Source organism: Pteropus alecto, unplaced genomic scaffold (genome assembly GCF_000325575.1).
Source record: "Pteropus alecto unplaced genomic scaffold, ASM32557v1 scaffold75, whole genome shotgun sequence".
In the NCBI taxonomy this organism is placed as follows: Eukaryota; Metazoa; Chordata; class Mammalia; order Chiroptera; family Pteropodidae; genus Pteropus; species Pteropus alecto.
In genome coordinates, this window is record NW_006440638.1 from 9,022,160 (window position 1) to 9,037,939 (window position 15,780).

General features: G+C 38.0%; 1 protein-coding gene across 1 annotated transcript in view; it reads left to right on the top strand.

Moving 5' to 3' along the window:
* Positions 1-15,780, top strand: part of EIF4E3 (eukaryotic translation initiation factor 4E family member 3) — a 40,501-nt gene that overhangs the window by 19,502 nt on the left and 5,219 nt on the right. The window contains exons 3-6 of the mRNA XM_025050801.1: positions 5,170-5,264; positions 6,842-6,902; positions 9,593-9,659; positions 13,044-13,199. Coding sequence (XP_024906569.1) covers positions 5,239-5,264; positions 6,842-6,902; positions 9,593-9,659; positions 13,044-13,199 — 310 coding nt within the window. The 5' untranslated portion in view covers positions 5,170-5,238. The remainder of the gene's footprint in view (positions 1-5,169; positions 5,265-6,841; positions 6,903-9,592; positions 9,660-13,043; positions 13,200-15,780) is intronic.

Sequence of the window (15,780 nt, forward strand, 5' to 3'; positions counted from 1 at the left end):
GGACAAGAAGCAAGGTCTACTTCATAGTTTTATCTAGCACAGACAAATGAGTATGTAGGATTCTTCATTATCATTTAATTTGTTCATTATGAGTATGATGGGATCAACATTTGTAGTCACAGCTCAGTTGTGCAGAAATAGGACTGATGTCAAATTACCCATAACCCTCCATGTCTGCTGGCATGCTGGCAGTGGAGGCCATTGTGTAGGTGAGATGGGGGATGAGGGGAGAGATTAAATCTTGCAGAGTGAAAGTAATTTAGTCACTTCACATGTAAAACCTGGTCTCTTCTGAAGGAGATCAGAATATACCAACCCCAAATATGCCACTTACCATAAGGATTATCTTGAGTTGAAGGCAATTGAGAAACAACAGACAAAAGAGTTGCTCTATGCCTAAAAGCAGGACTTAAATTTCCCTTTGTAAAGATAACATTAATTGCCAGTTATAAAGGTATCCCCCTTTCTTATCACTTGAGTCTGTATAACAGGCCTTAATAAACAACCCTTATCTACCATAGATTTCCTAGTCACCTTACCACCTCTAGGGGCCCAGATCCCCTTTTCCTTTGTCTAGTCACTTCTTCACAGCTTATCACCCTTTGTTAAAATGATATATAGGCTTCTAAGTCCAAGCAGTTCTTTGAGTTTTCTATGAAGTCCCTGTGTACTTAAAAAATATTAACATCAATAAAGAAGCATCTACCTATGGGCTGTACCCATGGCAGGATACACACTGCTCTGCTCTGTTTCCCCAACGTTTCTCTGGAGGTGCTCTCTCTCATTCTCTCAAAGTGTGAACTCTGTATAGCTCCCCAACTCAGACTTTGTTTTTTTATTCATTGACTTTCTGTGTGGTGGGAAATTGCCCTAACATCCTTTTTTTCATCTTCTCAATGATCAGTCCTGAAAACTTTGGCTCTCATTTTAAGTCAAGTTTCTTATGGAAGTCAAAGCAAAACCCATTTCTCTCACAAGTGACCAGCTCTTGCGAATCAGAAGCACTTTGCTTTCACCTATTGTGTCTGCAATGAGTTAAAAACATCCATTAAGCTCTTCAGTAGTCGCCTTTGTTTCTGGTTCTGCCTGCCCTCACCATAAATGTTATTGATTCAGTTGGTGGGAAGCAAGCCTCAAACAACTAGAAATATCTAATGAATGAAAATATTTGTTTAATATTTCAAAAATACTCTCCTGCTTCATATGCTATGACCCTCAGAAGAAATCCTGGACTTGTGGACATTTCGTTTTGGAGGCATATTTGCTGAGTGTTTTGTTTTATACCTGTTGTTTGTCACCACATGGCATCTTTTTTTCTCAAGTATTTTCTATTCTTTTTTTCCTTCAGAGCATTTTAGTAGAAAATCGAGAACATTTGCCAGTTTTCCTAATAATGAATAGTTATCTGTTTGGCAGAAGATTTTCAGATGAGGCATAATTGCTCCAGTCAGAACTAGTAAATTGGGGACTTATCAAGTGGTCATCATTGTCCAATGAGTCTAACCACACCTTGCTTCCTTACTTTAGGTCTGCCATGCACTTTCACTGCACATTTAATAATAGAAGTATCCAATGAAATTGCCATATGGACCCAGTTGCACAGAGAGGGAAACTTAGGTTTCAAGAGTTATGTGACCTGTGAGGGTTATCCTGGGAACTATCCTGGCCATAAATCCTGGTAGACTCCACTGGATTAAGACTTCATTGGACAACATCTGACCTGCCTCAGTTCTTCAAGAAGTGCCAGAATGATGCTGAAGAGCTTGCCCACCAAGGAGTAGGTTCTGTATGCAAAGGCTGTCCCTCATGCAGTCCGCTCAGTTCCCCAAGGATTACTCACAGTGTCACAAATGCTGACTAAATAAATGATGCCCAACTGTTACACTTCACCTCATCCTTAGATTGTCATTAAGGCTTTTGAAAAAAGCACTTGGCCATCATTCATAAACGCCGTCCTTAGGTTTAGCTTTACTACGATCTACTGTTTATAGGCCCAAATAGAATTAATTATAAGCCTAATTGCTTTGAAATCTATTTACAAGGTTCCATCTGTAGTAAAATTTAGGTGTTTCAACTAAAAAAAATGCTTTACAAAGAATATAATCATGAACTACCAAGCTTCCAATGAACCCTTTCACTTTCACAGGGGAGGAAGAGGGTTTAAAGAACTATTTAATGCTGGGTCCTTCCTTGAGCTATTTCATCATCATGCAAACCCAACCAGTATTCCACATATCGAATGAAAACTGTCACAAGGAAATAGGCCAATTTAATGCCACATATGTTTTTAATGTGGCTCTTTTCAATGATGTAATGACATATTTCACTCCTGCTTTATTTTCATGCACAAATATGCAAATATGTGCTTTAGTAAGTATATTAAGTCTATTGCTGTTTCTTCTTGGGTTATAATCTGTCAGAGTAGCCAAGACTAACAAAATCAGTTGTCTGTTTTTGTTTTTGTTTTCAGGAGAAGTTTCTAAAGCTATGAACCTTAGCATAATCCTTAGGATATTTCTTACTTTGGAATAGGAGAAAGATTTTGTTTTTTTCAAGAACTTTGGCAAGGTGTGAGGGCAGGTGCTCTGGTGTGGGATGCCTTTTAGGAGACTTGAAGTTTGCCAGTACCAAAGTCCTTTCAGTTTAACCTAAGGCAGGGATTTTTATTTTAGCATAGTCTTGTCTATAAATTCTACACAGGTCATTACCACATCATAGTGAGAGTCCCAGGCTAGAGCTAAGGCAACCACCATGCTGGGTGCTGTTAAGGGCATCTGCTGGTGAGAATACATCTTTAAATATCTCCTCATTCTGTGATTCTGTGACCTGGTCCATAGCTTACAAGATGAGAGAAAGATGTGCCAAAAACATATAGTAATATCTTCAAATGAAATAGCTTAGTGGTTAAGAATACAAGTTTTGGAATCAAACTGCCTGACTTCAAATTCCAGCTCTACTTATTCTTGTGCACACTACAGACATTGAAATATTGGAGTAATCTTATTCTTTGAACTAAGAACAAACCATGTATTGGGTAGAAACTAGGGGTGGAAAAATAATTTTCTTCCCACCTTTCTAACTTCTGCTGGCTGGGCTAATAATCAAATTAACACAAGACAGATTAACAGGAGAAAATGACCTAACTTATTACATGTGTACTTACAGGGATTCCAAAGAATATGAGACCCGAGGACGCATTGGGCAGTTGAGGCTTGTATGCCCTTCTGGACTAAGGAGAGGGAAGCAGGGGTCTGGGATTTCAAAGGGAAAGCAGGCAATTCACAGGTAGATGAGAAAGAGCAAACATGTGGTAAACAAATTTGTGCTGGAATTTGTAACAGTGGGACACAGAGGGGAATTAAACAGACATGCTCGGATCCCGTCTGCCACACTTAATTGGTATATGCAGAGGTGAATATGCCAAGGCTGCCTTCCTGAAGCAGGTTCTTCTGTCTGAATTCCTTTAGGCAGGAAAGGGGGAAGGTTAAAGGTTCTTAATGAGTCTTTTGTTTCTTAAAAATGACCGTCTTAAAATAATCACTGCCCCAAAAGGCTTGTTTTGGGATGGCAAACTCTGCTTCCCCGTCAGTACTTTCCTAAGGACAGATACCATTTGAGGACCTACTGTTACTAGAAATCTATTTTCAGCTACTCTCCCCATTAGCACCACTTTGGTACAAGGGATCCAAGACACTCATAATTAATAAACCTTCTGGTAGTTTTTTGCCTTCAGGTTTATCTTCACAGTTTATTGTTGCTGCCCTTGCAATTAATTCAGCTTTAATTTTTACACAAGACAGGCTCAAACAATGAATAAGGATTTTTGTTAAACATAGATAAATCTTATTCCAACAATGCCACTCCATTCATGATGCCCTAGGATTAATTTTTCTAATTGTTCTATTGTTCATGCTGTTCTTTTCAGATCTACTAGGAGATGCAGAAAATCACTCTCTACTTACCTCACCACACAGAATGATAGTTCTCATGTGTGTAGTAATTCTCTGATAACAGAGTGATGCTATGGTCCATTCCAAACAAACTGGGAAAGATTGTCTTTGTAAACTTAATCCTCATCCTAATCCTGGTGGTCATACCAAACAGTGATGCTTGGGCAGATTAGTCTCTGCCTGAGTTTTCTTATAGATAAAACAAGAATAATAATAGTACCTCTTAGTAATAAGGTCATCATTAGGATAAATTACAGAAACATGTAAAAATTCATAGAACAAAACCTGGCAATATTACTTTTACTGTTGTTATGTTACTCTTTTATTTTTATATAATCTGTTTCTGCCTACCAGCTACTCTGTGTCTTCATTAGTTCCAGCTGCTATAATAGTACCATAGACTGGGTGGCTTAAACAAAATTGATTTGTCACAGTTCTAGAGGCTGAGGTCCAAGATCAGGGTACCAGCATGGTCAGGTTCCGATGTGAGCCCTATTCCTAGTTTACAGGACAGAGAGCCATCTCCTTGCTATGCTCTCAATACGGTGGAGATAAAGAGGCCATCTCTCTTTCTCTTCTTATAGGGACACTAATGCTGTCATAGAGGCTCCCTCCTTATGACCTAATTACCTCCCAAAGGCTCTACTTCCTAATACCACCCCACTGGGGGTTAGTGTTTCTTTGTATGAATTTGAGGAGAACACAGACATGCAGCCCATAACATCCAGTATCTTGGGCTACTGAGCTGTTCCCTGTTCATTCTAGGAGGGAAAAGGAAAGAGGACAGCATGTAAGGTGATTCCTCTTTGCTTCTTCCTTTAGACCCCACCCCCCAGTCTAAAGCATAATACACTCCTTCTAGAAAGAAGACAGAGTCTGTTACAGAAAATATGGTTCAGTACATATATTCAGCATTACAAGCTTTAAAAATCATTGGCAACATCCTTACCCAGTTTTATGTGGAGATACATTGCATAGGAATGTTTGCTTAATAACTACAGCTTTATGAACATAGAAGTTGGCCCAACTTCAGTGAAGAACATTCTTTAACGTTATGTTACATTTTCTAGCAGAAAATTAGAACACTAAGAATGATCTATTTTGAATGGATAGGACTTAATGAGAATCTGATTGTTTCTTTAATTCATTAATTTATAATCTAGTGACACAGTAAAAAATTAAAACTGAGTGTATTAAACAATGTGTTTTTCTTTTAAAGATATTCTGGAGTGTATACAATAACATTCCTCCTGTGACTAGCCTGCCTCTGAGATGTAGTTATCATTTAATGAGAGGAGAGAGGCGACCACTCTGGTAAGTGTCTGACATTAATTTGAGGTTAAGTGGGAGAGAAATGATTGTAAACCTCATACTTAATCATGTTGAATTGAAATGCCAAAGCACTTTTTCCAGGAGATATTGGAAAGTAATTTTAGTTATTACTTAATTATGAAATAAGCCCCTGCCCACCATCCCCTTCACTTTGGGCTCAGGATGGTGAGGAGGTTTCTCCGTGTGCATCCACCAAGCGCCCCATTGCAGTCTCACCACAAATAGGTCATTATTAGAGCCCAGAAGGTACAAAGCAGGCCTTTGTATGGGTGTTGCATCATTTGGGTTTATTCTTTCGTTTGAAAAAGCTTACAGGCTACTGTGGGGAGCTGAGGAAGACAGATGTGGTATTCACGCCTATTGTATGGTTGAACAAAGATCATATCACCTCAGACATCTCTCTCACATGGACCACATAGAAAGTGTGTGGTACTGATCATGGCCCAGGATCTAGGGGAAGGTATCCTTCTTTAATAGCTTGGTGTAGTGACGAGGGTGGTAGACAATGAGCCAGTTTGCATAGACTGGATTTCCAATTAGTAGTAAATCCTTATATCATGTCCCTCAACTGTTCTAAATTATGCACTCATTAATAAAATAGAAATCTATCTCAGCTCCTTTGGTAGAAAATGATAGGAACCTAATCTGAAATGAATTTTTTAGCCCCTGTAACTGAGCAGTGCACTGGTAGGGCTGATTTCTGGCAGAGCTGAGGGCTCAAATGTTATTAGAAACCTGATGCTCTCCATCAGATTTGCTTTGTTTTCCTCTGCATTGGTTTAATTTTCAGACTCTCTCATTTGTGGTAGCAAAATGGTTCACAGTAGCTCCAGTCTTACACCCTACAAGAATACAGACATTGGCGTTCACCAGTACCAGTAAAATGCCAGGGCCTACTCTCATTGGCTCACATGGGTCACCTTTCCATCCCTGGCTGGTCACAACCACTAGAGAGAGGCAGTATTCTTGTGGGCAAACCTGGGACATTAGCCTATCTTTGAAGCTAAGGTGTGGAATGGACCTTATCTGAATGCGTCTGACTTATAAGAGTAGGGAACAAGTGGCTCCTTAAAAGAAAATTTGGATGCTCTTACCAGAAGAGGGAGCAAATACTAAATGGGAAAGCAAAGCAAATTCCCACCACAGGGGCTAGTTCTCCTAATAGACCTATGACACAAGGTTGACAACAAGAATCAGATGAGGCAATGTCGTGATCATGATATTGAAATATAAAGGCTTTTAACAAGTGAAGCACTTGTATTAATTTGTCCACCCCCCGATAGTCTAGGGAACCTCTCATTACCACCTCCTTGAGGATGAGAACCTGGTGTCCTATCACCTTTCCTGCCCTTGTAGTTACTGAATTTCATTTTCTTCCCTCCCCATCTCTATCTTCTTCCTTTTTCTTTTATCTTCTTGTTTCCAATAAAAGGACTGAGGGAGAGTTTATTGAAGAATGCTGGTTTTTTTTGGTTTTTAATGCCATCTATTGTTAAAGTAAATGTATGTAGAACCAGTTAATTCTTGAATGTAACTTTAGATGTTGATCTTTGTTCCAGGGAAGAGGAGAGTAACGCAAAGGGTGGCGTGTGGAAGATGAAAGTTCCCAAGGACAGCACGGTAGGTTTGTTCTGGTCCTTTTCTAGACCTGGCAGTGCTCGGGGTGGTTTTTGACTGCAGGTGATGAGCAGCCTGTGTTTTTCAGACAGCATGCCTGGTAGTCCCAGGAAGAGAAATTCTCTTCTGACTCTGCCTTATACTGTCACCTTGAAATTACATTATTGTGCTTCTCTATAGATGTGGTGTAATAGTTTTACTATGCCATATTGTCTGAAGAGCTAAATGCCTATAACCTTTACAGAAAGCCTGTTATCTTTATGGTGGTCATTTCCTCACCAAGTCTTAACTAACACATGGAAGTTGGTTTTACATAGCAAGAAGCAAGACCTTTCTACTGAAAGCTCATCCCTCTTCCACTGGGGGCAGAGTGGTTCTGAGAATGACTATGGCATGGAGAGTGAGGATGCTGGGAAGGCCTCACATCTCACCAATCTTAGGGGGTTCACATGAGGCTGTGCTGGCTTCCCTCTGGGGCTGATGAGAACCTGATTGGAGGGATGGCTTGGTGGGATGCTGGTTTGCAGTGGCCAAGCCTCAGAAACCTCGATTTCCCAGAGGTGGGCTCTAATTCATCATACTGGCTGAAAATGAATGTTCAAATCTGTTCTTAAGCCCTGGGAAACCAAAAGCCTTCTTTGAAATAGATGAAAGGGTAAATGCTACCCATTCTCACCTTTTCATGGTTTCTTTCATGTATATAAACTCAAAGAATTGAAATGTCTTCAGAGATCCATAGGCTTGAGCTGGAGTCATTTTCCTATAAGCACATACCTAAGACATGGTCAGATTTATTTGTGAAAGATGCAGACTATTAGTCAAGATATGTAGCTCCAAGATTTGCCTGTTATTTGACATACATATTAAAAAACGTCAGGGGAGCAAAGAACAAAACAGGTAAGTAAGGCCTGTGAATCCGCTCTGTTCCCCTTAAAAGGGAAACGAAAGCAAAAAATATAAGAGAAAGAGACAATGTAAGTTATTTTTTTTTTTCAATAAGAACAAGTTTTCCTTTTCATTTTCATTAATTTCTGACACTAGACTTTGAATTCTAGTAGAAACAATCATGATGCCACCTTTCAGTGAAAAGAGGCTGAAAAGCACATTTGTCCTTTCTCTCCTTGTTAAGCCTACTTGGCCACATTCAGTCACAAGTAATAACACTTCATGTCTGTACGAGTTTCCTTATCCTAAGCAGTTAGGTGCATGCTTAATTGTCAACACGTGGGAGTCTGGTGGGTCAACCTTGTCTGAATTCAAAACGAGAGGGAACTTTCCCTTCCCTAGCTTCTTGTCTCCACCCTCAACTTCATCACTAACAGTGTAAGAGACAGAAAATAGAAGGAATGATTTCTAGGTGGGAGACAAGTAGACCAGAAGGGAGGGTCTAGGAAAGAGAAAAGAAAATCCTCTTTGAGAATGAGAGGTCATAATGGTTAACTGCTGTTGTTTTGGTTACAAATTCAGCTAGGCTGCTTTCAGTTCATTAGAATATAATAATAAACACTGTTATTATAGTTAATTTGTATTGAGCCCTTGGCATATAGCAGGCACATAGCTTTTATGGAACGGTTGAGTCCTTTGGTTGCAGTCATAGTGCTAAGCCCTTTGAATGCATTTGTTGACTAATTTTATGGTCACAACAACCCTGGGAGGTGGGCTGTGGTGGGCCCACCTATGGAAACTGATGCTCAGAGAGGTTGATAACCTGCCAGGGTCACAGATACTAAGCAGCCTCTCAGGATTCAGACCTAGTTCTGGAAGAGTTCAGAGCCTGTGAACTAGGGCAAGGAAGATAAAAGGGACCAAGAACTTTTCAAGGGAGAATAACTGGAAGAAATTTTAGGCCTCCAATAATCTTTAAGTGGATCCTGGCTGTTTGTTGGATGGCATTAGTAGATCTTGAGTAGAAAGGAATCCATTTTTTCTCACTAGTAGGAGGTAGACCAGACCATGCACTAATTCTTCTGGGCAAATGTGTACATACCCTTATAAAGTTAGCATAAACAGTCTGTCTCAAGTGAATAGAAATTTGCAAGTCTCTAGTATTCGATAAACCAGAAATTTCCTCAAGTGCTCTTTGCTGTGTAACCTTTGAAGTACCTTATAAACTGCAAGAGAAACAGAGGAAGGGATTTTGAAGAGACAGATTTTACTAATAGCATTCATTTTGAATCAGAGAGAGGTAAAGAAATCAGAAAGTTATGTCATTTAAATGCATTTCCCCCCATTTTTTGACCTTCATCAGGGCTTTCACTAAAGATTAGCTTTGTGACTTTGGACACAAAGTTTGTGACTTTAGATCACTTGTATTTATCTGTGTAAAGTTATTTGTCAACCAATACTATACATGCCAGTATTGTTGAGTGTTTGCACCTGTAATTTGGAGATGTCTGTGGGCTCTAAATATGGGCATGGAAAGTGTATGTGAAGTTACGGAAAATGTGACTTGTTTAGCTCCTGGAGATAATTGTCTAAAATATATATATATGTGTGTGTTGTTTTTGTTTTTGTTTTTTGTTTTTTTTTTTTGATTTTTTTTTTTTTTTTTTTTGAATTTTGTGCATTTCCCCTCTGGTCCTTCTTGTTTTATGTTATATACTTCAGTTCTAAGTATTTGGTGAGTGGTTACCATTACAAATGTGTAGAAGATTGTTATACACACACACACTTTTATTCTTTTCCCATACCAGTCCACAGTTTGGAAAGAGTTGTTGTTAGCGACTATCGGGGAACAGTTCACAGATTGTGCTGCTGCAGGTAAAGAAGCCCACAGCTCTGGTTGTCCTTGCTCATGTGTGCTTGGCTTGTGCTTGTTACTTGCAGAAATTTGTTTTTGTGTGTTTTGACTTTTTATATGTTTTGAAGTTGTTTATTTTGTTACTGTGAAGTTACTTAGATTTTTTTTTTCATGTGATTGTGGCATTTAGTGTTATGTTTATATATGTCTGTGTATATGCATATGTATTTTCCCTCATCACACATCTTAATAGTATCTGTGACCATCTGTCCAAAATAAATAGGCAGAAAGAAAAGAAAATATCAATTGGACTCTTAACTTGTGGTTGGTTTCCTTTCTAATTCTTCTTGAAGGAGAATGTGCCTTTGGTGTCTAGTGAAGTTTGTAGTGAGGTAGGTACAATTCTTTCTGTCCCTTTCAATCCCTTTTTCCTTCCTCCTGTCCCTCTCTTGGTTCCCTGCTCAAAGAGAGCAGTAAAAGGTAGGCAGGGTGAGTTCACCATTATAACCTGACCCCCATAATTGAGGCTAAAATATAAGGTCTCCAAAACTTTACTTGGGAGACCATTTTCAAATACTGAGTCAATTTCCGAGAGCCTCTATGAGTACATTTTTATTTTGTTTTGTTTTTATCATGAAACCACTCAAAGAGGGGAATTGAATTGCTTGTTTAACGTTTTGTTTTTCTTGGGTAGTTCCTTCTGGATGCTTCTGAGGTAACATTTAGAATAACATTTTTACTGTTCAGCTTTCAGTTAAGATTTTTTTTAATGAATTGGTATTGGCTAATTTGCCCTCAGATATCTTAGACAGTGCTATCTTTAGGAGCCTCTGAAGGCCTAGCCAGTGCTATGGCCATTTTCAATTCATCTCACTAGCAGTTTCAATAATTCTGCCTTTGTTTTGCTTTCTTTTTACACTACTTTTTTATTTACTTAAGACAAAACCTGGGTTAAGATGAAATGGTCTTTAAAGTTCAGATTTTTTCTGTCTTAACAGGGAGTGGTTAGCAACTTTACCATATGCAGCCAAAAATGCATTCTAGATGTAATTATAAATTCTGAAATCCCTGGGAGAGGAAGTTATTCCTGTTTCCAGAACAGGGAAGATTATCTAAGTAATAATAAATAGCCAGGATTAAGTAAAGAAGACCTGTTGTTCTGTGACTGCTTTAGGAAATGAGAACACCATTAACTATTAACTTTTAGCTCTTTCACTCACCTGGCTCTGCCACTTGAGCAAGTCAGCTAATCTCTCTGGGCTTCATTTTCTCTATCTTTAAACAGTGGCTCCTCCTCTCTCTAATGTCTTATGCCGCCAGTGCCCTAAAATAATTAGGGTTTTGCCAGTTGAGTCTCCTTATGAATATTACATGTTTGCTGATGGGTCTGCCTTTGCATAAGAGTTGCAGCCTTTTTACCAAGCTGTTTCTGAAAATGCTATGCTATGCTAGTAGGCTATGCCTGGTTACCAAAAGCCAAGGCAGACTGAAATGTTGACAGTTCAGCTTACTTAATACCCATCAATTATAGCACCCTCTGACGAAAAGTGTAGAAATGGGCAGTATTAAAGACTGGAGAATGCCGATATTTTCCTAAAAGGTAAATATAGCGACTTCATGGCCATTCTTCAAAGTGGTAAACTACAAAGTTTCCCTCTCTACTTGATGATTTTATGTTCACATAAAACTTAACACTGAGCTCTAGCAAGTATATTTTGAAGGAGTAAATTAAAAAATAAGAAACCTATACAGAAAACAAATTTTTTGATGGAATAATCCAAGTTCCTATTGGATGGCCACGATCAGGTACTATTTATTTATTTATTTTTATTATTATTATTTTTTTAATGTGACACATATACAAAAAAGTACACAAACCATAATGTGTATACCTTGATAAAGATTCACAAAGTAGACAGATCCCTGTAACTGGAATCCAGATCAGAGCACGACATTACCTGCCCCCAAGATCCCTCTTCATCTCCCACTCCTCCAAAGATGGCTGCCTGTCGACTTCTAACACCATAGGGATGATTTTGCCTGCTTTCAAACATTTATGTAAATGGAATAATTTAATTTAGTACCAAATCATACACACTTAGCCATGATCAAATTCATTGAAAAAGGAAAAAAAGAAGAGAGGAAGGGAGGGAAAGGAAAGAAGGAAGGAAGAAAGGGAGGCAGGCAGGCAGGCAGGCAGGACTTATTTTACTGAAGGTGAATTCCTTTAGTAAATTGGATGTACTTATTTAAATTGTAACTAAATACTAGAATGTTTTAACCTCCAGAAAACAATTGGAAGGACTGATGACATAAATATTTAGATTTACAGATTTACTGCAAATTAGGCAAAACATATTTATTAAAGCAACATTTCGTAATTTTGATGCTCACCTTTCTCATTTTACTTATTGTTGCTAAATATGCATGTGCAAAGAGCTGACCCTATTGTATTAATATGTAATAAACATGTAAACCAGGAGTCAGAAGTCTTTTTACTCGAATCATTTCGATGGAAACTAATGGATACAAAGTCGCTGTAAGGGAGCATATGACAGTACAACAAAACGTTACTTATTCAGCCATCATTCTCAAATATCTACAAGGCAGCCACAAATCTTGAAAAAATAAAATAAAATAAAAACTAAAGACCTACATTAATTAATGTGGATAAATGCTTTAATGTCATTTACTTAAGTACTATAATAGCAGAACCACACTCAGAAGATATTTATTCTTACTTCATGCACAGTGCTAACAAATGGTCATTGATTCTCTAGCCTACAGTTTAAGCTCAAATGCAGAAAGGGGATGGCTAGAGAGAAGCACTAGAAAGCTGGAAGAATTAATAGGAAAGGAGACATGCAAACCACCAAAAGCAGAAGGAGAAACTCAGAACACACTAGGTCCAGTTAGTGTTGGGGCAAATAGTACTAACCACCCCCGAGATCTCTGAACGCCTGATAGGAAAATCAGGAGAAATACTTGCACTTCTTAAAGACAGTCAAGCATCAAGGAAAAGTTCATTCGAGTTCACTTGGCTTTCAGAGGACAGAGTATTATGCAACTCGTTTTAGAAAAAGTCTCATCAAAACAGTAAGAAAAGCTTTGGTAACATGTTAAAAAGGGTAAATTACTTATCTGGAAAATTTGTTTGGCTGGAACACTTTGTTTATCTCTTCAGTCCCTGGTTAAATGTGATGTGATTGCTACAGCTTTTGCCCAATAACTTACTTTTTGTCCAACGATTCTTATTAGAAACAAGTACTTATTATGGGTTCTCTTGTGCCACCTTCTTTTTATCATCTTAGTTATAACTTACAGGTAAAATGATAAGCACATAAAAAACAATGTGGGCATACTTGAAATTTTCACTCATTTCTTTTTCCTTGCTTTCCCCTTAGATGACGAAGTAATAGGAGTTAGTGTCAGTGTTCGGGACCGGGAAGACGTAGTCCAAGTCTGGAATGTAAATGCCTCTTTAGTGGGCGAAGCAACTGTTCTAGAAAAGATCTATGAACTTCTGCCTCACATATCTTTTAAAGCGGTATTTTATAAACGTAAGTGCTTCATTTCCACTTATTACTTACTAGATAATTCTTTTATACTTTAAAAAATAGAAACTGCGTTGCAAATGAGATGAAGGCAGAGTCACTTGAAATTCTATAATACAGAAAGTATTTCAATAAAATATATTTAAGTGTTAAAAAAAAAGTTTAGTCTCAGAAATTAAAATAAGATTTAATTGTCGCGTAAATGCATGGATCAGAAAAGGAGATGCATATTGTATTTATTATTTCAAAGAGTTAAATTTGATCTTAAATTTGTTATTCTCAGAAAAAATTGCCTTCTATTTGAAGCAACAATAACAATAATGTTATTGTATGACCTGGCAGGTAGATGTTCAATCATCCCTTCATAAATAGGAATTTATAATGTATAACATCTGTATTTGTGAAGGAACTAGTTCTGAGCACAGGGATGATTGAATGTCCTACTGAAATGCTAATACTTCCTCATTATGGATGACTGTGACACAGAACTGAAAGAGAATTCACGCGTACTGTTGAAATGTTAACAGTATGAATAGGTGTGTGAACCCATTGTTTCCATCATGATTCATGTTCATTGCTTTTGTGTGCTCTTTTGAAAAAGTCATTTTTGTCATAATGAAAACAGCTTAGTGCTATTACACCAATGTTTGGTGGATCAAACTTCAGGTTACACTTTCAACAATGAATTAGAGTAAAAGATTGACAGCCCAACACATGTATGTTAGATTTCCTATTTCTCAAACTGTTCCAAGTGTCAATAAACCAGTTTTTTCAACTACTGTATTTCATTGAATCTAAGATGCCCTTGATGATAAGTATCATTTTAGTATTACAAAGAAAGAAAAATAAAAGGCTCCCAATTAAACTATGACACATTATTGATTCCAGGGTTTCTCAAATGTGGGAGTAGGGGAGTGCATCTTAGAATTGCTGAAATACACTTCATATATTATTTCACTTGTCTCAACCCCTTGCCAAAAAGGAGAAAAAAGTCACATTTTGTTTTGTGATCGTCTTAGTATGATGGAGGATATTAAAACTAAGTCCTCCTTCTAAGAAATCACACAATCATAGGCCAAGGGATTTTAGATTTTAAGCAGTAGACCAATCAGGTGCTATAGATATTTAGGAGGTGCCTAGCTTCTGAACTGTAAATGAAAGTTTAAATAAAGGAGACAGAAAGGTGGCACTGCAGAAGTCGATTGTTAGCTGTGCAGCGTGGAAATTGCAATTTTCATTCCTTAGGGAACATTAATTGTAGTTTCAACCCAAATCTTAATTGAAAGGTCACTGAGGGTCTTTTCTTTTTTCTACTCCATAAGCCTAACCGCAGCAGATATTCTCTGTAAGGAAGTGTGTTTCATTGCCATTTATGAATGAGGCTAAAACATTCTTTCCCACCTTTGAAACAGCTCCACATTTGATTCAAAAGAAGAGAAAAACCATTTGGAATTATTAAGTCACACACTCTAGATTTTTGTCCCACTTCAACAGTGTGACCTTGAGCAAGTCACAACTTCTCATCCCTTTACTTTCTAAATAGCAAGGAGGTTGGTCTTACATGATCTCCAAGGTCCCTTCTACTTCAAAATTATGTGATTAATCTTCTAGGTAACGTGTTGGGTAGCAGCAGGTTCAGCATGATATGAGTGTTTCATTAGATAATTATGTCACAAAGTGGTTAGGCTGGTTGTGGGGGCAGTGGCATTCATCACTTAAGACTAAGCAAGGATGATTCCCCACTTAGCTGTTGTAATTTCGTGAGAGGAGGCAAACAAAGGGGGAAACTTGCAGCATGGCCAGTTGAATCAAGCTGAATAGATACCCTTAGAGATAGATGCCATCGTGATGTTTGTGGGTAATGCAAAACTGGCTATAGTCTCAGTAGAAATCCATATTTTAATGGCATATATTCACATTTAAAAACAGATTATTCAAATAAAAATTTGAATTGAAAAAAGAAGCAATTCTCTTTATTTTATATGAAGCAGGCAGTCCTTTACTCAGTAGAGTTATATACCACATGCTGCAGAATTGATACAGAAAATTGAGGTTTGGGCAGAAATCTTATTCACAGCATGATGAGGGACAGTTGTAGGGCGAGCTAAGTCAGAAATGGCCAATGCCATGCTTTTACTCTGTCTTGTTAATGGGATCCTGGTGTAAGTATTCACAAGTTATGGGAGCCAAGGTAACGTGGCAGATTTTCCATGTAGAAAGAGCCCTGGTATATTCTGTCAGGCTTTCAGCAGGGTGGATGAGGATTGAGCTGTTGATAAGTTATATGAGATTTGGATAAAGATTGGTTATTTGACTAAGAAACTCCCAATGTGCAGAGACCCCACCCCTCAAATTCTGTTTAGTTATTCAGAGTAGCTGAATGACAGATGTCTTTCTTGATGGTGAGAACTGTTTAGAACAGAGGTTGGCAAACTACAAACCTCAAGTCAAATCTTCCCCCTCTCTGCCTGCTTTTGTATGGGCTGCAGCTAAGAATGCTTTGCACATTTTTAAAGGGTTGGAAAAAATCAAAAGAGGAACTACCACACATGAAAATTATATGAAATCCAAATCTCAGTGTCTATAT